The 26,189-nt window shown below is 39.3% G+C and overlaps 1 protein-coding gene across 1 annotated transcript in view; it reads left to right on the top strand.

The window, feature by feature from the left end:
• LOC120526106 (exostosin-1-like) overlaps positions 1-26,189 on the top strand; it is a 366,860-nt gene that overhangs the window by 3,027 nt on the left and 337,644 nt on the right. The window contains exon 2 of the mRNA XM_039749029.1: positions 7,445-8,563. Within this exon, the coding sequence (XP_039604963.1) occupies positions 7,578-8,563 (986 nt within the window). The 5' untranslated portion in view covers positions 7,445-7,577. The remainder of the gene's footprint in view (positions 1-7,444; positions 8,564-26,189) is intronic.

Genomic DNA, 26,189 nt, shown 5'->3' with positions numbered 1-26,189 from the left:
AAATGGGACATGAAACATTATACTCTTCAGAAATTTCTGTGACATTACCCTTGCTTGAAAAACGTAAGGATGAAAACTGTACACATTCAAATGCAAACATCATCACTGCATTGACTGTACAGTTGGGCAGAACTCTTTGGTTTATTGGTAACACATAAGACCTGCTAAATGAATGTCTTCTGCTGCTGCCAATGGAACCAAGAGAACTATGTTGTGTCTTGTCAGGTGTACGTTTGTGGATTTCATTTAAATAAATGTTTCAAAGTCACACTGCAAAGTGTTCAGTATATATACAGTATATTTTTATTTTAATTCAGTTAGAGAGTGGTAAGTTAACTCTCAATCTTCCTGAGCCTTTCTGACAAGAAAAGGACTTTCCTGAGCTTATATAGGCATAGATAAGAAACAACAGCTGAAGAGCTGTAAAGAATCCTTTAGATTGTGGAAAATTACTGGGTGAGTTGGAATCGTTAGGTAAATATTATCCTAACATTCAAGCTAAGCCATTTTTAAACAACACCAAGAAATCCATTGTTCTGTAATAGTAATATATGAGTATAAATATGAATAAAACTAGTTACTGCATATACAGATAGATATAGATAGATATTATGAGGTGCCAAACAGGCAAATGGGCAGCACGGTGGCGCAGTGGTAGCGCTGCTGCCTCGGAGTTAAGAGACCTGGGTTCGCTTCCTGGGTCCTCCCTGCGTGGAGTTTGCATGTTCTCCCCGTGTCTGCGTGGGTTTCCTCCCACAATCCAAAGACATGCAGGTTAGGTGGATTGGCGATTCTAAATTGGCCCTAGTGTGTGCTTGGTGGGTGGGTGTGTTTGTGTGTGTCCTGCGGTGGGTTGGCACCCTGCCCTGGATTGGTTCCTGCCTTGTGCCCTGTGTTGGCTGGGATTGGCTCCAGCAGACCCCCGTGACCCTGTATTCGGTTTAAGCGGGTTAGAAAATGGATGGATGGATGGAAACAGGCAAATACATTGATTTTCTGAATATATAAAGTCGGCGTCAGAATATATAAAGTCAAAACTTGAATATACAGTATAAAGTCAGCGTCGGTATATATAAAGTCAAAACTTTTTTCCTGAATATATAAAGTCAAAACTTGAATATATAAAGTCAGCATCGGTATATATAAAGTCAAAACTTTTTTTCTGAATATATAAAGTCAAAACTTGAATATATAAAGTCGGCGTCAGAATATATAAAGTCAAAACCTGAATATATAAAGTCAGCGTCAGAATATATAAAGTCATTCCTGAATATATAAAGTCAAAGTCAAAATATATTGATTGAAACGACTCAGGCACATTTTTAGTAAACTAAAAACACTGAACTAAGTTAACAAAAACGTAGTCAGAAAAATAAATAAAAAAAACACTGTTCGGTTAATGTTTTGAAAATGATGCATGTGCCCTGCCCAGGATTGGTTCCTGCCTTGCGCCCAGGGTTGGCTGGGATTGGCTCCAACAGACCCCCATGACCCTGTGATCAGATTCAACGGGTTGGGAAATGGATGGATATTACAGCGCTGACTTTATATATTTCGACGCTGACTTTATATATTCAAGTTTTGACTTTATATATTCAGAAACAAGTTTTGACTTTATATATACTGACGCTGACTTTATATATTCAGAAAATCAATGTATTTGCCTGTTTGGCACCCCATTATATATATATATATATATATATATATATATATATATATATATATATATGGAAGCAAAGGTCTGTGATACAGTATGTAACACAGTTTGTGGCAACATCTACCATCAAACTGCTGAGAGACCTGGGAATTAGGGTCCAGAGCCAGTGCACAGCCATCAAAGCTGCATCAAAGGCAGTACAGAGAAGTAGCCAGTGGGTCTGGATGAAGAGGAAAGCCCTCTGCTGGGCCCCCAAGTAATAAGCCAAGGCTGCCATATGTAGGTTCATGAGATCTCAGTCATTTGGCACCAAAGCGACCCTCATGACTAATTGGGCATGGGACGCAAGCTTAAGGCTGATCACCCTATAGCTGGCCGCCTCTGGTGAGGGTGTATAGTGTGAAAGACTGAAACACTCCATGAGCCAGAGGAACACTACTGATGATGTGTCCCAATATTCTACAAACTTCTCCAAATCTACCATTCACCATTCACCGACAAGCATAACTGAACCTATTTTACGTGCTTGCACGAAGATAGTAACATCGCATTCTGTGTTTCGTAATCTTGCATATTTGCAACTGGAGATCCACAAAGGGAGAAGACGAATCACATATCATAAAGTAGTTTTTATTCCTGAGCTTTCAGCCCCTGCCAGGAGTTGTCATCAGAGGTTAATGCTTAGACACACAAGAATCAAAGGCAATGTATAGCAAAATTAAGTGCGAGGGTAGGTCAGTGTGTGCGTTTGGGTGGGGTATGGGGGGATAATGAGGTGGGGGTTGGGAGGAGTATTGGTCATAAAATTTTATTTAATTTGGCTTTATATTACTTTTGATTCTTGTATGTCTAAACATTATCCTCTGGTGATGGCTCACAGTCCAGCCAGTCGGCCCACTGCCTGCGTCAAGTAAATCCAAATATTGAGGCTCAAATTTACTTTGTATTTTTTTCTGTAAAATGAACTTACTGCTATTTTTATGATTTTGTTATGTAATCTTTATATATAATACACTACCGTGGCTGTCCGTTTGTCTGTGTAGGATTTTAAATCATCTGTAGCTCGCAAACAGTTTGATCTATTGCCCTGACATTTGGTACACATATATTAAATGATGTCTATTATCCACTTTCAGGGTGATGATTGACCTCCAAGGTTATTCCTTTTTTTATTTTTATTTTATTTTATTGTAGAATCAACTCTTGGCAGCGGCCAGTAGGGTGGCCATGCGGCGCCGTTCTCATTCCTACCAGCTTCTCCATCATTTCCCCTACCTCTTCATATCTTAAATCATTCTTGAGGCAGATTGAAGACTTAAGTGCCAGCTTAAGTGAAAAATTAAAGAAAACACACAAGTAATTGCAACACAAATACTGACTTAATCAGTTGTAACGCAAAAAGATGCTGATGAAAGAAGAGAAGAAGCGGGCTGCTAGGGTGGAGAAAAGAAGAGCTGCTCAGGAAGCAGCAAGCGCATCAACCGCCGAGCAAACGAATGCTAAACGTACAGAGAAAGAGGATGAAAACTAGGAATGCTCAAGTCAAGTGTACTCACTGCACGATGTCATGCAGTGCGCTGTTACTGGAAGTTTTAATATTCCACATTACTCTTCATAAAGAGAGTGGTTTCTGTCATGAAAGCACTGTAAAAAAAACACACAAGTCCTGTTTCATATAAACTATAAATAGGCGTCAGATTTCAAATGAGCGATAGTCATTTATTGTCAATGCATTTTGAGCAGTTGCTCAGCCCCTTTGCTGTTTCACGCAGGCACTTGTGCTGATCTTCCATTAACATCCAAGCTTGCAGTATTGTGTAAAAATCTTTGGCATACTCTATTTTTTATATTTAAGTTTTGTCTTAAATGTTTATTTTTTTGTCTTCACATATCAGATTTCCAAAAATGTTACAGGAAAAACATTAATTTAAGAAAATTATATATTAAGTAATAGAGCACAAAGAAAATGCTATATTACGTACATTAACACTTTTTATATAAAAACTTGATTGATTTTAAGTATACCCCAGCCCAGTGCTTGACTAAACAAAGATAATAAACAGGTGCTAATGATCAATGACCTAACGAGCTGATTGAACTAAACCGATTAACTGAAATAGAAACAGGTGCAGAAGAAATCAAACTGGAGGAAGAACAACCAAACAAAAAGTAAAGGTAAGGCAGATATGACTGTTTAACCTTTAAATCATTGATTCTTACACCATGGCAGGGGTAAGCATAGCAACAAGACACATAAAACTCAATCCAGGATGCACTTCTTTATGCAAAGAGTTGTGAGGCTCTGAAACAAACTACTGTGACATGTAGTTGAAGCACAACCCTTGACAAACTTTGAGAAGAATCTGGATGAGATCCTGGGACAGCTTAGCTATTAGCTAAACAAACTGGCTTGATGGACTGAATGGTCTCCTCTCGTTTGTCTAATTTCTTATGTATGTAAGTATTAATGAGGTCTCTCCTAAACAGAAATTTCACAGCAGAAAGACGTTTCAAGATGTGCTGTCTAAACTCTTGTGAAGAGACACAAGGAAGTGGACAAAGCTAAGGACCAGAAATGTTGTGGTTGGCTACAGAAACTGAGAAACAGATGACATCCCTTTTCAAACAGGAAGAAAACTGCAAGTGCTCTGGATTAAGGAATTAAAATGAGAAATGTTTAACTAACACAGAGGGCAGTCTTCTGTAGAAGAGCCAGAGAGCACTACATGAGTGAGTCTCTATTGCCAGCAGTGAACAACTGTGTGGCCTTGCAGTTTTGAGGTTGTATTTCTGCAAATGGCAGTGGTGAGCTAGTCAAGAATGAATGAATTCCTGAATGCTGAGAAGTACGACCAGATTGTCATCCATCACGCAATAACAACAGCTAAAGTATCTGACCAGTCCCAATTTCATTCTGCAGCAGGACAAAGTCCACTAGCATAGAGAAGAGGATAGTATAGAAGAATAAGGAGTTCTTCAAGTTATGGATTCAGAAAAACCCTAATCTGAACATCATCAAGGCTGTCTGGCCTTTAAAGGCAGATGCAAGCAAGACAGCCAAAGTCTGAAAAACTGGAGGACGATGCTTAGAATAAGCTACCAGCCAACTCACCTTAGTAAAAGTTTAAGTGTCTACATGTCCACTCAATCCATTAGGAAACATAGGCAACTGCCTTGTGTGCCATCATCTGAGCGGAAGCATTTAGATACAGAGGGGGACCCATCTCGGGTTGTAGGATTATCATAATAATATCCATTTTGTGTACACAAAGGGACACTGTTTGTGTTTCAGAACACGCAAGTGCTACGGATACCAAGGAATTCCCTCCACCCACTCCAACAGGATCATTACATTTTGTGAATATTGAGTGGGCACCATTTCTCTCTGTGCGTCATTTACGAGAGTAAAAGTGTGCACACTCACTACACCAAGGGGATTGTACTCCTTCAAGTATGTGGTATTTGCACAAAGGGACACAGGTTGACAAAGTTTAATAATACTGGACAACAAGGGGCAAAATCAGGGCTCCAAATGGACTTCAACTGGCACTATGAGTGTTTGTGTATCTGTAACCATCCAGTTGCTACTGTATATCATTGTCATTCCAACCCCTAACACATATGTGTATATGCAATATGTGTTAAAACGCATATTCATTCCAACAGGTGGTGCATCACAAACATTAACTCTGCTTTTACAAATACCATACCAATTTGCATATGACAGAGATCTATGCACTGCATTTGTCATTCCAACAGATGGTGCATCACAAACATTTGTGGTAATGCATTTTATTTCTATAGATGTTTGTGATGCACCATCTGTTGGAATGAAAAATGCAATGCCTTCAATTACTATATGCATTACAAAATACTTTCCTATAGCTGGTGCACTGCAAATGTAAATGCTGAGTTCTTTGTTGATTACTTAGATTTCAGTGCATCTTCAATGTATATCACGGCTAGTTTTCTTATAACTTCACATGACAGTGTTCTTAAGAGAACAGATGCCTTTTTAAAGGCAAACAGCACAAATACCAAAAATTAATTCATTTATTGTTTACTGCTTACTGCTCTTTATAGTAGATTTTTTGATATTTAGAAACTTTTCATTTATTATATTTATATAAAGCATATTTACTTGGCAATTTTTTTTTTACATGTGCCTAAGACTTTTGCACAGTATGTTAACAGTTAATCTCAGAATTTCATTTGTGAATAATCTAAAAGCAATCAGTGAGAGGACATGAAGTACAGTAGCCCTTACCAAGTGTACTAGTAATTTTTAGTGAGTGTCAATTATGAAATCTACTGTTTGTCTATTAATTCTTTTTTTTAAATCAACACACACATTGCTATTGCTGTTTACCATAAGCGTCAAACTGCTTTCTAAAATGTGCACACCTGGGCTGAAGAAAATGTGACTTCTGAGCTGGGTTGGCGTAATAATGTGAAGAGACTGAATGCCTCGTTTCAGGTCATAAAGCGTGTTAACTCCATACTTGGTTACAGCACTTTGGGTGCCGGGAGTTAATTTTACCCTAAGCAAAGTTTAAAAAAAAAAAAAAAAAAAGTGGGGGCAGAGGGATTTTTGGGGGTCATAATCCAAGATTTAGTTTTAGTGTGAAAAGCGCAATCAATCGGAGTGAGCTGACACTGCAAAGTGAATCAACTGCATCTTGTGTCGGACAACTCGGTTCAATCAAATTTGAACTTTACAAATGACATAAAGCTCACTCGAAAAAATACAAAGTTGTCTAAGCAGACACTAAAGCAAAGAAATATCAGACTGTTTGATATGAAAGGATCTCATTTGTGCATGTCCATTAATATTACAGTGGGGTTCAGATGAAAGGAGGAGGAGAAGAAAACAAAAACTTCAGTCAGCAGCATTAGTGGAGAAAATATCTTTGTAGTTCATGGTTAGGCATAATATAAAGTCCTAGACAATGTCACAGGCCTAGCTAACTGGCGGCTGAACGCTTCCTGGACAGTTCTCCTCCACTTTCTATAGTCCCTTCATAATACCAATGATTATAGCCTACGGTGCTGCTGTGGCATATGTCTAGGTGTCTAGCTGTGGCATGAGTGTCCAAACATGTCATTGTCCAGTTTGAAGTGTTTATATCAACAAACTACCAGCCAAAGTTCTTATAATGTTCTTATAACAGCATACCTACGAGAAATGATGTAGTTTTAAAAGCAAAGGGTTGTCACATCATTGGTTTATTGCTGTCATATGTGCACTGACTTCATTAACATCACCGGAGCAAAAGGTTTATGAAATGTATTGATTATAAATTAACAATTTAGAGAAACTTCGCAATTTTTTCTTAGTATGTGTTTTTTGGAGGAAATGCTTTCAGTTATATTACTTAAGTTAGGAAATCTAAGAATGATTTCTGTCTGAAACTAGACTTAAATGTTTTACACATCAGCTAATAAAGTATCTATCTATCTATCTATCTATCTATCTATCTATCTATCTATCTATCTATCTATCTATCTATCTATCTATCTATCTATCTATCTATCTATCTATCTATCTATCTATCTATCTATCTATCTATCTACTTCCTCACTAATTCTGAATGTTTTTTAAATAATTTGTAGCTTATTTGACTCTTTTTTTACTTTATAATTGTGTAATTGCACTCTGGTTTTGTCCATGTTACAATTATAGTAAACTATAGTAACATAATATAAGTAAAAGAGTAGAAAAAAGTGGTCATTATTATGATATTATAATGTATGTCTAGTGAATTGTTATTGTGTTTCTACATGCAGCTTCCTCCTGTAAGGCCGGCAGTGTGCTCATTGTTGGATGAAACCCTGCTCCATGTGTTGAACCTAGACCCCTTACCTCCTCCTTCTTCACCTCCTTCATCCTCCTCCTTTCCTCTCTTCACCTGTTGGCCACATGCAAGCGAAGAAGAGGTACCTACTAGTGTCCTTTGGAGCCTGTCTTCTACTGCTGTTGTATTTATGGGCATTGCAGACTGCAGAGTTTCATCCACAGTGGCAACAGTACCACCGTCACCATCCCAACAAAATGCACTTTTCCAATGGGGGTTCGAGCTCTCACAATCAGCCAAAACACCATTGGCCTAAGTGGATTAAAGCCACCTTGAAAACATACCTGGAAAAAGAGGAGCAGGATGAGGATGACTTTCTTCTGCATGGATCTCCTCAGAAAGAACAAAGGATTAGGTCAATTGTGTACAAAAACAAAAAGTGCCGGATGGATACCTGTTTTGACATGAAACTGTGCCAAAGGAGAGGCTTTAAGGTTTATATCTACCCTCTTCAGAAAGGTGAGGTAATCTCAGAGAGCTATCAAAAGATCCTTACAACTATTGGAGATTCTAGGTTTTACACTGCTGACCCAAACCAAGCTTGCCTGTATGTTCTCAGCATTGACACTCTGGACAGGGATCAGCTGTCTTTCCATTATATTCACAATGTGGAAGCAAAGATTCAGAGTCTCCTACTTTGGAACAATGGGAGAAACCACTTAATTTTCAACTTGTACTCTGGCTCTTGGCCAGAATACACAGAGGAACTTGGTTTTGATATTGGGGAGTCAATTTTAGCAAAAGCAAGTATTGGTACAAATAACTTCAGGCCAAACTTTGATGTGTCCATTCCTTTATTTTCTAAAGACCACCCACAGAAAGGAGGTGAAAAGGGTAAATTGACGTTCAATAATGTGCCACCATTCAGGAAATTTTTATTAGTTTTCAAAGGAAAAAGATACCTAACTGGCATTGGGTCAGAAACAAGAAATGCTTTTTATCATATTCATAATTCGGATGACGTGGTATTATTAACTACGTGTAAACATGGAAAGGACTGGGAAAAGCATAAGGATTCAAGATGTGACCGAGATAATGACGAGTATGCAAAGTAAGTGTCTAGTTTATATCATATCTGATTGTTCCGAAAATTGCTTAAGGTGACCGATTTTGAACCTTCCAGCCTTGGGAGAAGTGCTTCTTTGATGCTTTATATGTGGTATGGTTGGCACATTGTGGAGGGTTATTGTCATAGATCATGCCTTAGACTACTTTTATAAGACGGCCATTGTTTAGTTTGCTTCAGGTAATTGTGAGAAGTGTCACATATGACAGTTACTGTTTGATTAATATAACCTTTTTGCTATTTGCTTTTACGCTCAGCACTCTTAGAAAGCGTTTTGATTGATGCCTTTTGATCTGTAACCCAGTCCTGCCAAGCTCTAAGTTTGTGCTGGTATGGTACAAAGTTAAGAACTGGTGCAACCAGGGATCAAAGACATTCTAACTCCAGGGTACAGTTTATCAGTAACTTTCAAGGACATGAGAAACAATTTACAACTCCTGTAACTAACTCTGTATTTAAGAGGTGTATTCAACAGCTGTCATTCAGTCAGAGTCTTCACTGCACTGCAGAAGACTCCATGTATGTCAATAAAGACACTCTTCCCCCATTCTGGACTACTCAATGACTTTATCCTTGATAGAAGTCGTATTTCTAAAGAAGACGTGTTATCTGTTACTCAGTGTAGCTGTTTGGTAAACCAAAGTGATTATGGTGACTGTGAATTATGTTAGTAAAATATTTCTTGATTTTTTTGTTTTAAAACATTTCCAGTCATTTAAAGATCTCTTACAATGATGAAGTATTAAATTTCTTTGTTTTGAAAGGGTCTATCTTTTATAGATAGTTTTACGGTATTTATGTATCTTAAAATTAATTTCATCAGTTTCTGTCAAGAGTGGCATGGGCCGTAATCATCATTTCTTTTGACTAGTGTAAAAAGGAGACTCAACAAAATGAAAGAGTTGGGGCAGGGCCTTGGTGACCCCGTATAACTTGATAAAATGCACAGTAATGCAACATGCAACAGTTTGTGGAGATATCTTTCCAGTCACGATGTGTCACTTAAAGGTTTTCCAATGCTGTATCTGTCTTGGTGTCTATATAAACACAGGGAACTCCAGTCTCTGTATTACATCTTGCCTGAAGAAGAGGCCAGAGTTGCCTCGAAAGCTTGCGTGTTGTAATCTTAATAGTTAGCCAATAAAAGGTGTCGTTTTACTTGACTTCTCACTACATCCATAATGGCTAACACGGTACAACACCCTAGTACTACAGTCACAAGTTCAAAACAGAACTGAGTACAAGATAGGCAGTCCCTGGGTTATAAAGTCACTCAGCAGGAAGGGGAGGCTCCAGAAGGGCACCCAACAGAAGTCTGAAGAGGAAGGAAGAGAGAAGGCATTAGACCGCAGGTGTCAAACTCCAGGCCTGGAGGGCCGCAGTGGGTGCAGGTTTTCTTTCTAACCCATTTCCTAATCAGTGCCCAGTATTCACTGCTAATTAACTTCTTTTCCCTCTATTTTAATAGCCCTGTTTTTAAGGATTAAGTCTTCTGAATTGATTCTTTTCTTCATTAAATGACAGCCAAACAGAAATGAGACATGAAACGAGCCAACAGACGACCAGCTAAATTGGAGCTTGAAACTCCAACCAGTTCCTTAATGAGAAGCTGATTCTTGCTGTTAATTAAACCCATTATTCAATTCCATGGTTTGTTGCTGCTCTCTTTTTGCCACAGCAGACATTTCCAAAACCTTTGATATTCTGTTTTTTTCTAAGAACTCCTAAAATGTTTTGGTAACCTGAGAGATCAACCTTACTAAGACCTTCATCTTTATTTTCAGATTTTGTTTGATGGGTACAAGTGAGCTGGTCATGTCCTGCTTGTTTTATGTCTCATTACTGTCTGGCTGCTAATTAAGGAAAAACAACTAAGGGGCCTGAGTCAAGCTAATTAAAGGTAAAGCTAAAGAAGTTAATTAGCATCAAAAACTGGTCACTAATTAAGAAGATGGTTAGAATGAAAACCTGTAGCCACTGCGGCCCTCCAGGACTGGAGTTTGACACCCCCGCATTAGACCATAGTGCCAACCCCTGGTTTAGCAGGGAATTTAAACTGTCTCCCATGCACACACATGTGACACTGAGTAAAATTCATAATTTGTGTGGAGTCTGCATGTTCTTTTGGCGTAATTTTTTCAAACATACTGGTTTTCTCCCACATTTCAAATGCATTGGCGTGTTTGACAAATGAGAGCTAACTCTAGAATGACAGTGAACTTTAACAAAAAGTACCCTTTGGTAAATTTATTCCATGATTCCCATTCCCCGGTTTCAAAATAATCTGTCAGATTTTTAGTTATATGTTTACTCATTTATTTGTCATCTGCACTGTAACTTTTGGGGGCTATGCAGGATCTCTGTCAGAACTGCAAAGTGAGCACTAATTATTACAAGTGATTGTGTTTAGTCCTGACTATGGCAATGCAGATGGTTTGGTTTCCTTAAAATGTTGATAGGTAATTTATTCCATCAATGTCTGTCTCAGGTGCAAAATCATGCAGTGAGCACAGAGTTTTTTGCTCTTAGAGGCCAAAATTACTAAACATGGCATCTTTAATTGTGAGTGTTATATAAGCAAACATGAAATCGTTGAAATCTGTGGAGAATAACAGTAGTTAACTTTCAAATGTAATTTTAAGCTTGAAACCAATTAATCTATTACTATGATATTATTGTACATTGACATTTCAGGAGGGTGTGTTCCAACTATAGAGGGATCACACTCCTCAGCCTCCCTGGAAAAGTCTATTCGGGGGTTCTGGAGAGGAGGGTCTGTCGGATAGTCGAACCTCGGATTCAGGAGGAACAGTGTGGTTTCCGTCCTGGTCGCGGAACAGTGGACCAGCTCTTCACCCTTAGCAGAGTCCTGGAGGGTGCATGGGAGTTTGCCTGACCGGTCTACATGTGTTTTGTGGACTTGGAAAAGGCATTCGACCATGTCCCTCGGGGAATCCTGTGGGGGGTGCTCCGGGAGTATGGGGTACGGACCCCTGATAAGAGCTGTTCGGTCTCTGTACAACCGGTGTCAGAGCTTGGTCCGCATTGCCGGCAGTAAGTCGAGCCCGTTTCCAGTGAGAGTTGGACTCCGCCAGGGCTGCCCTATGTCACCGATTCTGTTCATAACTTTTATGGACAGAATTTCTAGGCGCAGCCAGGGTGTTGAAGGGGTCCGGTTTGGTGGACTCAGGATTGGGTCACTGCTTTTTGCAGCTGATGTTGTCCTGTTTGCTTCATCAGGCCGTGATCTTCAGCTCTCTGGATCGGTTCGCAGCTGAGTGTGAAGCGGCTGGGATGAGAATCAGCACCTCCAAATCCGAGAGCATGGTCCTCAGCCGGAAAAGGGTGGAGTGCCCTTTCAGGGTTGGGGGAGAGATCCTGCCCCAAGTGGAGGAGTTCAAGTATCTTGGGATCTTGTTCACGAGTGAGGGAAGAATGGAGCGTGAGATCGACCGGCGGATTGGTGCGGCGTCCGCAGTGATGCGGGCTCTGCATCGGTCTGTCGTGGTGAAAAAGGAGCTGAGCCGTAAGGCAAAGCTCTCAATTTACCAGTCGATCTACGCTCCTACCCTCACCTATGGTCATGAGCTATGGGTAGTGACCGAAAGAACGAGATCGCGAATACAAGCGGCTGAAATGAGTTTTCTCCGCAGGGTGTCTGGGCTTTCCCTTAAAGATAGGGTGAGAAGCTCAGTCATCCGGGAGGGGCTCAGAGTAGAGCCGCTGCTCCTCCGCATCGAGAGGAGTCAGATGAGGTGGCTCGGGCATCTGATCAGGATGCCTCCTGGACGCCTCCCTGGTGAGGTGTTCGGCACGCCCAACCGGGAGGAGGCCCCGGGGAAGACCCAGGACACACTGGAGGGACTATGTCTCCGGCTGGCCTGGGAACGCCTTGGGATTCTCCCGGAAGAGCTGGAAGAAGTGGCCGGGGAGAGGGAATTCTGGGCCTCTCTGCTTAAGCTGTTGCCCCCGCTACCCGACCTCGGATAAGCGGAAGAGGATGGATGGATGGATGGATGGACATTTCAGGACTTAAGGAATTTTACATGCAAGGGTAGGACTTTCTGGTTATGAAGTCAAAGTCAAAAGTCAAAGCGTATACAAGTATACAGATAGACGAAATTGTGAAGCTCAGGGTCCACAGTGTAACATCATGAAGTGCAAATAAAAAAAAATTAATTTAATTAAATTAAAAATAGAATTAAAATTAAAACACAAACAAGACAAGACATTGTGCAAAGACAAGACAAAGAAGTAGCAGAAATATTGATGTGTAGTAAGCAATATGAACACTGATGCAATGTATGGTATTATGCAATCTAGATACATAAATATAGTCAATAAATATGTAATATAATAAATAAATAAATAATAGATATAGATAATACAGAACTTATCAGTGTATGATAATAGTTGTTTAAGACGTGTAAACAATGACAGGTCAGAATGTTTCACAGCAGAAGGATATCAAGAGTGTCAAAATACTTAAAGGTCAGTATGAGATTTTCAGTTCTTTTTCTACATGGACACTCATCTTTGCAGGAAAGTGGCTTGCATGTATAAAAGTTCTGTTTTTAGAGGTGGTTTAGACAGTGTGGAAGATCCCAGGCGGCAGCATGGTGTTAAGGAGTCTGACAGCTTGGGGGTAAAAACTATCCTGCCGCCTGGCAGATCCGGCTCTGCTGCAGTATCTTCTCTTGGATGGCAGAAGTGTGAAGAGTTCATGTGAGGGGTCCTGCTCAATGCTGCAGGCCTTGCGGACACTGCGTTTGTAAAATATATGTCCTGTAGTGAAGGGAGAGGCACCCCATTAATGTTCCTGCTGTCTTCACTATCCTTTGCAGGCACTTGCGGTCGGATATGTTGAAGTTGCCACACCAGACAGTAATGGAGCTGGTGAGAACACTCTCAGTGGTGCCTCTGTAGAACATGGTGAGGATGGAAGGGCAAAGATTTGCTCGCTTCAGCCGCCTCAGGAAGTGTAGTCTTTGCTGGGCTTTCTTGATTAGTGATGAGGTGTTATGCATCCACGTAGGTTCCTTATTTATGTGCACACCGAGGAACTTGGGACTCCTAAAAGTCTCCACATCTAAACCATTGATGCTGAGTGGGATGTGGGCAGGATGTGATTTTTCTGAAGTCCACAATTATCTCTTTTGTCTTGTCAACATCAAGAGATAGATTGTTGTCTTCACACCATGCAGACAACCGTTCCACCTCATCTCTGTATGCTGTTTCATCATCCCTGCTTATCAGTTCCAGCACCGTCGTATCATCCACAAACTTGATGATGTGGTAGGTATTGTGCGTGGCTGTGCAGTCATGAGTTAGCAGGGAAAAGAGCAATGGACTAAGCATTCAGCCCTGCGGTACTCCAGTGCTCAGTGTGATGTTGCTGGAGGTGTTGCAGCCCATCCAAACTGACTGGTCCCTTTCTGTCAAGAAGTCTAAGATCCACTTGCAGAGGGTGGTTTAAGCCCAGCCTGTTCAGTTTTACAACCAGCTTTTGAGGGATGATTGTGTTGAAGGCAGAGCTAAAGTCTATGAATAGCATCCTGACATATGTGTCTTTTTTATCCAGATGTGTCAGGGAGAGGTGAAGGGCAGAGCATATGGCATCCTCAGTTGACCTGTTTGAGTGGTATGCAAACTGAAGAGGGTCAAGGGAGGCAGGTAGATTAGTCTTTATGTGTGACATGGCTAACCTCGAGCACTTCATGATGATTAGCATGAGTGCAACTGGTCGGTAGTCATTCAAGCATGTCACTGATGACTTCTTTGGCACTGGTATGATGGTGGTCGACTTGAAGCATTCTGGGACTGACAATTGGCTCAGAGATTTGTTGAAGAAGTCTGTGAGGACAACAGCCAGTTGAATGGCGCATTCTTTGTGCACACGGCCAGGTATGTTGTCAGGTCCACTTCACGTCAGTTGTGGAGAGACAGAGTACCTGGTCAGTGGAGGGAGGTGTTGCTTTTCTCGCAGGCTCTTTGTTCTGTGCCTCAAAACGTGCGAAGAAGTTGTTCAGCTCATCCGGTAGGGAGGCATCACCATCACTGCTGTGTGGGTTGGGCTTGTAGTTTGTAATTGTCTGAATGCCCTGCCACATATGACCTGTGCCTTTAGTGCTGATGAAGTGTTTGTTAATCCTCTGCACGTAGGCCCACTCGGCTCTCCTCATAGCATGAGACAGGTTGGCTCTGGCCACCCTGAGGGCGGCCTTGTCTCCAGATCTGAAGGTTGCATTTCTGATCTTGAGCAGCGTGCGCACTTCTCCCATCATCCAGGGCTTTTGGTTGGCTCTTGTGGTAACATTCTTGGTAAAAACATGTTTAGTTAAGCTAGCATCACACTCGGTGGCATCTGTGGAATGAAAATTCTGGTGGGGCCACACAGGACTGAGAGAGCAGGATGCTGTAAGAGAGGATGTAGCCAGAGGTGCACTTAATCGCACTGTTTCTAATGTTACTGTTTATTTTGTAGTATGATGAGTACAACTGCACACAGTTTGCCTGCGCATAGCAATTTTTGACTTCTCTATGTTAAATGGCATTTTCCTGATATTTACACCATATTGTGAGCGTCTTTTTTTGAATTGTTTTCCTGCCTTATATATATATTTGCTTTCCTTGAAGTTTCAAGGTTTACTCAACATACCAGAATCAATGCTATTAATATAAATAATACCTAAAGGTCCAAGCACAGATCCCTGTGGGATTCCCTCCATGTGAAACATACTCATTTAATTTGTACATATAGTCTACTGTTGGTTAGCAGGCTTGAAACCCAATGCTTAAATTACCCCTGATGCCAACTTCAGAATTAATATCCGGTGCAAGCAAATGTCAAAGTCAATCTGAATGCTTACTTTTGACTAGTACTTAATTTGCCTGTTCAAAGGGGATTGTTTGTGCAGAGTTTAGCCCATGGTGCCTGTTTACAATGCTATTTTCATGTACGGAGTCTTTAGCTATAATTACAGTTTCTATAATCTATTACACCAAAGAGGTAATGCTAATTTGTCAGTAATTACTGGGATTCAGTTTTATTTTCCTCCCTTCTTGTGGAATGGGTCATGTTTGCACCCTACCAGTAATAAGCTGCTTCTCCCATATAAAACGATTTCTGGAATATCTCAATTACAATTTTACATGTAACATCTCATCATTTTGTTCAGCAATTTGGCAAAATTATGTCGGCCAAGGAGTTGTCTTAGTTGTCAATACACCAACTCAAATATGTCTTTTCCATTTTTTAATTGTTAATAACTGAAATCGTTTTGAATTCTTACTCTTCTTTTTCTGTTTATTTATTCTTGTGTGAAATATTTATTTAGTTTATTTGATTTTTCTTATTCACATTCTGTGATTTTTTTTACTTGGGTTTCTGTTAATTTGTTATTGATTTTTAACTTAAGCAGTACTGTAATAATAACTTTCTATTTGTCTTCCCTTTCATTAGAATTCTTTTGTTTTATTTACTCATTCATTCATCTTTTTTCAGATGCCTTTTGACCTCTTGGTTTGTACCTTTCTCCATTTTGAGTTTTCCTGTGGAGTAGTAGTTTCAGTCTCTTTATTTTAAATTATTAATGTATTCACCTTTTTCATATTTTTTGTTTTTGGAATATATTTGCCCAGTAATATCTATTATTTATAGCTTGAATATATTTGATCTCTCATTATACATTTTGCTCATTCACAAGATGCATACTCTTTTCACATCATATTCGTATTTGTTGTGTGTTTGGATATATTCAAAGATTCCTTGAGAGTTAATTTTGTGATTGCTGTTGGTCGGAGAATCGATCCCTCAATCTGTCTTTGTTACCAAAACAGATGAGCTGCATGTGGAAATTACCATATGGTGAGCTGGTTAGAAACTGGGACACCATCTCCTTAATTTCCTATTCTGTCATTTCAACAGAAATATCCCAGTCAGCATTTGAAAACTTGTTACTTGACTCTTTTTGCATAGTATTGGAATTATGATAATCTAATTACTTCTCTTACTGAGTTAACCTACAGTGACTTTTCTATATTATTTTCTAATTCGACCAGAATATTTTTGATATTACACAATGCCATATCCCTTTCTCTTCTAACTGGTCTATCCTTCCTGAAAACTGTTTTAATTATTTGTTATTATATCCCTCCTCATCATTTTTATTTAGCTAATAGTCAGTAGCTCATTTATTTATTGCTAAGGAGCCCGACTTTGTGTGTAGGGATAGTTGTTATATTTATGGTGTATTGGATAAATGGGGAAGATTACGTCAGGAAGGGCATCTGGTGTAAAATTTTGCCAAATCAATATGCGGGCAAAGATGATCAACTGTGGCAACCCCTAACGGGAGCAGCCGAAAGAAGAGGATTTAAATTGAGAGTAGTTTCATTTAGACTACAACATTTTGCATTTGGACAACTTTTGGGAAGCTTTAAAACATCTCAAATTAACAAGAATTTACCCTGTCTTTAATTGCAGCTTAGAAAATTCAGCATTTTCTTTTTATATCATCATTATAATGTTTATCTGTTTCACAAGAAATAGGTACCATGCTATAAAGTGTGTACTTAAACTCTGTGTAGTGGGATTCACGGATAAACCTTCTGAATCAGTGTAATATTTAAACTGATAATGCCAGTTTACTATATTTTGGCATTTATAAGGAATTCAGCCCACCTCCCAACATAACATATGCATCAGGGTTTATAGCTAATTTAATTCGTGTTTGGAACCACCTGAACATGATTTGCAAAACAGGTGTCCACTGCTGTTTTTTCCATGCATTGCAATATTTTAAAATTTGTCTTTTAAAAAAAAAAAAATGAAAAAAATTCAAGGTATACTTTTTTTGTAAAGTAATATAGCTGTCAAAATAATATTCAGGAGCAAAATATTAAGAACTGATTCAGTCTAAACTAATCAGTCTCATGTTCGACTAGATTTTTCAATACAGTTTGCACTATTCTTAAGAGTATAGGAAGTTCTTTATATACAGTATGTGTCAGAGAAATGTGGACAACATCTGGATAATGCTCTGTAGTATTTCATAGTATAATATATGAAACCGTTGCTTGACATGAGCTCATTTGTCTGAAATCAAATGTAACATGGGCATTTCTGGGAAAGTGAAACCCATATCCATGATCCAGGTATAGGAGTGATGAGCTGAATACATTCAGATTGTGTTAGGGTAGGTGCCGTGCATTCTGAACCAAATCTCTGTGGAATTTGTGCATTCTACACATTCTACCTGTGTCTACATAAGCATTTTATTCAGGTAATCCAATTAAGAACATAGGAACAAATTTGACAAATGAAAAGATCATTCAATTCATCAAGCTTGCTTCTTTAGCTAATAGCTAAGCCATCCCAATATCTCATCCAGACACTTCTTAAAGGTTGTCAAGGTTTCTGCTTCAACTATATTTCTCAGTAGTTTGTTTCAGATTCCCACAACTTTTTGAGTAAAGAAGTGCTTCTGGCTTCAGTCCTAAAACACTTCCCTTTAATTTCTACTGGTGTCCTAAGGTGTGTAATTGACTGTTAATAATGAATTCTATTGGATCTAATTTATCAACACCTTTTGAGAATTCTGAAGACCTGGATTAGATTCCCACGCAGTCTTTTCTGCTTTTTCTTGCTCACAATGCTGCTGTATGTGATTGCTGGGTTGTTTGTAAGGTAATTGACTGAACCCACAGTTTATCATATGGGCTGTACTATTCATTGTAACAGCAATCATGTCATTGCATGTGCCAGGTGATAGTGGCTACCTGTTCAGATGCTGTTCTTCAACCTCATGCTTCAATACCATACTGAGTGCATCACAGATATATATAATTGGGGGCTGCTCTACCTGCCAAAGAAGATCTGCAGAATCATGGTTGCGTATATATGAGGTTGATTAGCATAGTCAGGCTGCAGGTTTTCACTCCAACCCAGTTGCTTAATTAGAAGCCATTCCTCACCAATAACAGATCTTATTTAATTTTATGGCATGTTAGAGTTTTAACTCTAGTATGTCAGTTCATTCTTAAATTTATAGATTTATTTTTCTGAGGACTTAATTAAACCAAATAGTGAATGCTGAATACACACGGGTGGAAATGGAGACAAGCTAGAGGGAGAACTGTTGGTTCCTTTGTCATTAGCATCTTATTACTAATAATGAGCAGTTAAAACAATGAATAGAGTTGTTTAAGACTAAAATAGGATATTAAAAGTTCATAATTTTAAGAAGCGACATAACTAAAATAAAGCAGGAAAATATCACTTGAACAAGAAGTGTTTCATCAGCAATGAAGGATTTCTCATGAAGCAACTGGGTTGGGACAAAAACCTGAAGCCACTGCAGCCCTCCAGAACCGATGTTGCACAGCTCTGATTTAAAGGGTCTGAGTCTTAAATAGCACATACATTAAATTAAATTAAATAGCGGCAAAAACTAGTCTCTAATTAAGAAGATAAAATTAAACCCTGCAGTCACTGCAGCTGTCCAGGATCGGAGTCAGCCACCCCGCCATATCCATATATAGTTGTTTCAGGGTGACAACCAGGCAGGGTTTGAGGTGTGTTCACATACGCACATTTACAAGATGGTTGAGATTAACAATAGTAGAACCAAAGAACTGGTTATTGATTTTCGCTGCACCAAAGAGCCTTCATGTCCAATCACTATTCAAAGAGCAGATGTAGAGATGGTTCACTCATACAAGTATTTGCAACTCCCCCATTTAAGCCTCTTTCCACTGGCTGCCAGTGAGGTGTCGCATTGATTTTAAAATCTTTTTGTTTGTTTTTAAAGCCTAGTGTGGTCTCGCTCCAAAATATATCTGTGACCTCCTTCACCCCTATGTGCTACCAAAAGCACTGAGGTCATCTGGACGACTGCTCCTTGTAGTGCCAAGATCTCGGCTGAAGTCAAGGGGAGAACGAGCTTTTTCAGTTGTTGCTCCACGGCTTTGGAATGACTTGCCTCTTCACACCAGGTCTTCATCCTCTATCGAGGTTTTTAAAAGTCGGCTTAAGACCTACTTGTTTTCACTGTGTATAATGTGATGGTGGTGGATGTTAAAATTGGTTGTTTTATTAATCTGCTTTTGCATGATTGTTTGTATTGTGTTTATTTTAATGCTTTTTTGTACAGCACTTTGGTGCAACCTCTGTTATTTTAAATGTGCTTTTTCACAGTAAATAAAATAATCGAATCTAAGTATTTGGGGATCCACTTTAATGACAGGTTGGACTTCTTCCGGAACACGGAGGAACTATATACGTAAGAATAGGCAGAGAAGGCTCTTTTTCTTTAGAAGACTGTGCTCCTTTAATGTGGGAAGTGACATCCTTCAGATCTTCTATAAGTCTGTGATGGCCAATGCAATTGTCTACACTGTGGTGTGCTGGGCTGGTAACGTCACTTCAAATCAAAGAGCTAATTGAAAGGACAAGCTCAGTTATAGGACACACTCTGGATCCTATAACCTGGATCCTGGAGGTAGTAAAGGAGAGCTTTATGAACAATGCTACACATCCTCTCTCTGACACAGTAACACTGAGGACTTTCAGCCAATTAGTTAGTTAGCAGAAATGTGTCAAGAAACATTATGGGGGCTCCTTTTTACCAACATAATGCCTCCCTGTGACTGTGACGGCCAAGTCCAAAGTTTTTCTTTCTTTAGAATTTTCTTCTTTCAAAGTCATTCTGGTGTGTGTTCAGACCAAAGTTATGTATATATGTACGTATTTGATCTATGAGTTCTTTAAATAAATATATAAATAAATAAAGTGAATTTATTTATTTAAATAAGTTACTTATCTGTCTATTTATGTATTTATTTATTTAAAGAGATTCTGTAAAAAACAAATTTGCCACTGGGGACAAATAAAGTTCTATCTATTTATAAAACTAAATTAAGTCGGATTTATTTTTTTTTTGGAGTGGACGTTTTCCTATTTTTTGACTTACACATATCTTGATGCTCGAATTCCCATAAAGTTTTATAAATGGGACTCCAGAACTGCACACAATACTCCAGATGCAGCCTCACTAGTGCATTATATAGTTTAAGCATAACGTTCTTCGACTTATATTTAACTGTCTTCGCTTTATAACCTAACATTTTAATTGCCTTTTAAATCGCTTCTACATATTTCTTAGATGATGAAATTATGTATCAACATAAACTCCTAAATCCTTTCCAAAAGCAGCTTCCTGTAGGCGATGTCTCTCACCTGGTATTTATAATTGACATTCCTTTTGCCAAGTTGATCTCTCATTTAAAGACGTGTATGTTAAGATAACTTGGGAACTTCAATTCATCCTGTGGATGTGTGCATGAGTGGGCCTTGTGCCTGATGCCAACTGGATAGGCTGTGCAACACCCCCCTTTCCTACCTCTGAATTGGAATGAGCAGCTTTTAGAACTTTTTTTACATTTATGATAATTTTGAACAGCAGTCTAAACCTGAATTTAGTTGAATATTTTGTGCTGATGGACACATGTTATGGTTTAAGAGAATGTGCGCTATTGCCATATAAAAATGAAATTGATTGGTTGTGGTACTGCCTGAAAGGTTATGATTGGCAAGTGCATCTAGATATGGGGAATTGCACCTCTTGATGGCAGGGGGCGGGGCCGGGGGCAATGTTAAGGACGTTCACTTTTGTTTGTTGCATACATTACCATTTATTTGACTTGCTTTCTCATCCTCCATGTCATGTTTCCACAAAAACATCTAAAGACCTCTGTATTGTAGTTACCTTTAGTCACATCTGGTAAAAAATGTATATATTATTGTTATATAACACTTTTATTTTTAATGCAGTACTACTACTAGTACTAATACTACTATTCTTATTCAGAACAATTTATTTAGTTTTTTTAGTGTTTGCAAAAGGTTTAATGTTTGTATTCAGTTTATTCCTGTTTTTTCACAAATGTAGAAAGGGGTACAATGGTTAGAATGAATGCCTCCCCACTCCAAGTCTGGGCCTGGTCACTGTCTGTGTGGAGTTTGCATGTTCACCCCTTGTTTGTGAGAAATGTCGACGGGTGCTTTAGGGCCTTCACAGATTCTAATGCTGTGCAAGTCTGGTTACTTGGCCACTCTTGTCTGGTTTAGCATGTTTCTGTGATACCCCTGCAGTGGACTGCTGTTCTTCTAAGGGTTTGATCCAGCCAGTGCCATTAGGAGAGCTCCGACTCCACCTGTATTAAATAAATTCTGAAATTAGTAAAGGGATATCTTTGTTTTGCTTTATGAAAAAAGGGTTACTTGAATTCAGATAACGTTTCTCAAGGTATTTCTTATTATCTGGCACTTACTGTATTTGTATAACTAGGATGTTACTGTGAATGGTTAAAGTGTGTCTGCCTTTTGCACTGTGCAATGGCACATTTAACTACAGCATAGTGCAGTTAAAACACGGTAACAGGCTTATTTCTAAAATTCTGTACAGCTAGGTGGAACCCAAGGGCCATGATCTGCAACAAATTGGTCTGCATCTGCCAGCATGCAATTACACTGCAGCAAAACACTTTTTACTTGAGTAGGGGGAATGTGATGCTTCCGCAGCTTAGCTGGAACCTTGGATTTTGCTCCAAGATATTTTTTTTTCCAAAAAAAAAATATATATATTTTTTGAATACTTTACATTTCAGACCATCAAATGAAAATGAAAGTAATAAAAGCTTTTTATAAACTTTTTTTCTCAAGAACATTTACAACACATACTGTATAACCGAAACCAACAATAATGTTTTTTAGAAAAATATATATTACAAATAATAACTAAGTAAAAATCAGACTAACTTTATGAACATGAATGTATATGTGTGCTTTTCTGTTTAAAACATATTTTGATAGGAGCGGTTCCTTACAGTAGCCCTTCACCCCCAAAACATTATCCAAAATGAAAGCAAAGCAGCACTTTTCTTGAACTCCACTGAAGGATTCGTCAATGAAAGAAAACAACAGCAACGTTACTAACTTGGGAGCATTACTGCCACGGGTTAAGGGGTACATCTTGGCAACGTGTTGCGTGCTAGTACAGTAAGAATCTCACTGAGCGCCGTACACACGACACTACTGCTACATTCTATAACACTATACCTGTGGTTTAATGATAGATTCGACTAGACTGGATTAAATAAACTTTATTAATCCTAGCATCAGAAACATAAAGGAAGATAGGGACTCCCCGGACAAATAATACTGTAGTGACCAACTAATGAGTCTAATAAAGAAGGCACTTGCACCAGGGTGAAGGTCAGAAAAAGAAATGCAGTGTTTCTGCTGTTTATTCAAATGCAGCAAACAGAGCCCATGGAAAAAATAATACAAGCAGTGTTTCTCAACTTTTAAGTATTTACGATCCAAGTTTTCATAAGTTTTAATCGTGCCTCCCTACCGTTTTTTTGAAACCCTAATAAAATTTATTCCTATATTTTTTGCTGCCGATACACCGCTGCAAGTTTTATTAAACCTATTAACTTTTATTGACATTTATCTAACTCTATATTTATTTTTCTAGTACCAGAATGTAGTTTACGTTAATTTTTTTGGTTTCAATAGATGTATTTTTCATATTTTCGATTCTTGTTTTCTTTTTTTTCACATCTTTGCGCCCCACAGGTTGAGAACCGCCGCTGTAATGAAATTCTTGAGAAACTGGAACTACTTAACTACCCCCACTGTTAGTGGCCAAGGGGGACCCTTATTTGTTGTCTCTTTTTGCAGCCCCAGGACACGCTGTAAACACTCCTCTACTGTGATGCTTTACAAATTGAAACTGTCACAGTCCAGGAACGCGCTGCATACACTTCTAAGAACAAGACAGACACCATTTGAGCATTGGGGCATCCTTAGGCAAATCCTGGAATATTAAAGAGTAATAAAAATGCATGTAAAAGCAGACAATAACTTTGAATAATGTTAGCATTTACTCCCCCGAGTGGAATTGAAGAGTCGCATAGTGTAGGGGAGGAACGATCTCCTCAGTCTGTCAGTGGAGCAGGACAGTGACAAAAGTCTGTCATTGCAGCTACTCCTCTGCCAGGAGATGACACTGTTAAGTGGATGCAGTGAATTCTCCATGATTGACAGGAGTTTGCTTCATGCCCGTCGCTCTGCCACAGATGTCAAACTGTCCAGTTTCATTCCTACAATAGAGCCTGCCTTCCTAACAAGTTTGTCCAGGCGTGAGATGTCCTTCTTCTTTATGGTGCCCCCCCCAGCACACCACTGCGTAGAAGAGGGCACTCGCCACAACTGTCTAGTAGAACATCTTGCAGCATCTTATTGAAATGCAAAAGCAAAAAAAGCGTGTTAAATGCAAAAAGTCTTCAGATGTGTAGGTATCATGAAGTGGACTGCTCAAGATGGTGAATCTTCTGGTCCTATGGCAACCAGGCAGGAAAAGGCAGGTCAAGGTTGATGGACACCGCATGTGACATTGGTGGGGGAGAGCTGTCAATCTTTCAGTGTGCAGAGGGAGGCAAAGAGAGAAGGTTATTACACAGCACCACCGCCTCGACTGGTGGAGAATTACCATCACCTGAGCCATTAAACTGTCAATCATGTGAACATGCGTGGCACACTTTACTACAGCTTTGCAGTACACTAAAGTTGTTCCAGAGTCGTGGCACCACACGCATCACGCCATACACTAGCAAACGAAGCAGCATGGGTCCAAACTCCCTTTTTATGCCTCTTCTGGGAGGAGACGCCCCTACGGCTTCCAGGTGTCCTCTTAGCTTCTTAAGTCTGCCTCTTACTGCCTTGTGTGACTGTGACTGGTCTGCTTCTGTTTGCAGGTTGGCTGCCTCATTTGACATATTCAATGGTGTTCTGACTCTAGCAGGTGCACTGCTTCTTATGGGATTGTTTGTAATCCAACCAGTTACTAGTCCTGTAAAACATAATCTTTCAAGTTGTTACAATACAATCAAGCAATAGATAGATAAATAAATAAGAAATAAACAAAAAAATGTATAGAGTGCAGAAGTAGGAAAATTAACTTAAAGACTATAAGCTTTTAGAATTTGACAGGAACCACTGAATTGCCCAATAGCAGCGGGAAGAAAAAGTCTCTAGAGGCACTTGTTAACACACCATGGTGGAATAAGCCTGTGGCTAAAGGTACTCTGGAAGCGACATAGGATTTTTTTAAATGATTGCATCCAGTTTTGTCAGCATTCTGTTTCCAGTGTGTCCCAGGAGCCCTGGGATGAATCAGGCTTTCTTGATAAGGTTGTTTAGGTGTTGTGGGTCTTTTAAACTCAAGCTGCTTCCCTAGGAGACCACAGCATAGAACAATACACTGGCTACTATAGACTGGTAGAGCATTTCCATCAGTTTGCTGCATACTTCAAAAGACCAGACTCTCCTCAGGAAGTAGAGTCTGCTCTGTCACCTTTGTGTACAGTACCACTGTGTTTTCTGACCAGTCCAATTTGCTGTTTATGTGAACCTCTGGGTACTTGTAACTCTGCACCACATTCACGTCCTCCCCCTGAATAGAGACTGGTTTAGAGGCTCTGAGGCATGCAGGAAGTCCAGCATCAACTCTTTTTTTTTTTGTCTTGCTGATGTTGAGCTGCAGGCGGTTCTCCCTGCACCACACAACAAAGTCTTCTACAAGCCACCCTGACTCATCGCCATTATTAATTCAGCATATGATGGAGGAATCATCTAAAAATTTGTGTAGATGGCAAGTACTGGCATCATACTAGAGGTCTATTATGTACAGGATAAACAGGAAGGGAGGCAAGACCGTTTCCTGAGGTGCTCCAGTATTACACACCACCATTTCTGACACACAATCCTTGAGTGTCACAAAAATACTGGCAGTGTGAGTCAGGAGTACTAACTGTGCTACCACCCTGCCTGTATTAAAACATCTTTAAGAAGCTTACTAAACATTAATCTGAATAAAATTATAAGTATGCCTATAACATTTGTTCAGTTATTGTTCCCTGATTTGCAAGCTGTGTGTTTTCTTCACCTTTTCCTCCATGTGCATACCTGATGTTAACTGAAACAGCAGGTTACACTCAGTGCTGCTACTTGTATCCCTGTAATGCTAAACTGTGTGGATTAAACTTCCTTCCCAACTCATGCAGATTTAAGTGTATACCTATAACTTTTATTCAGTCCTTGTCACGTGACTGCTTGTATTCGCATTCCTGTTACACAGCATTCGGAGCACATGTGTGCATGATGATACTAACCACACCAGGCAATATCTTTAGTGTAATAACGCAATTCTTTTGTGAAATAACACAATGCATTTTTTGAGTGGTGAGAATAAGCTTCCATATAATTTTTTTTTTTTTACCTGGTGCATGTCTGTTTACAAATTCTACAAACCACTTAATACCAAGTACATTTATCAATTAACTCTAACTTAGCTCTTACCCACTTTTGAAAAGTTATGGATCAGACTTGATTTCCTTTTCCTTATCTACAGTGTTGTAACACGCCAGAAGCTGTATACTTGATGAAGATGTAGTTACTGCATCAGGTAAAAATGGGGTATTGGAGGCAAGTGCTTAGGTACTGTATGGTGGGGAAGGAAAGAGGGTTGGGGAGAGACAGAAGCCG

This window comes from Polypterus senegalus, chromosome 3 (assembly GCF_016835505.1).
Source record: "Polypterus senegalus isolate Bchr_013 chromosome 3, ASM1683550v1, whole genome shotgun sequence".
Taxonomy (NCBI): Eukaryota; Metazoa; Chordata; class Cladistia; order Polypteriformes; family Polypteridae; genus Polypterus; species Polypterus senegalus.
The sequence above is the reverse complement of the archived record's forward strand: the minus strand, read 5'-3'. Positions and strand labels throughout refer to the sequence as shown.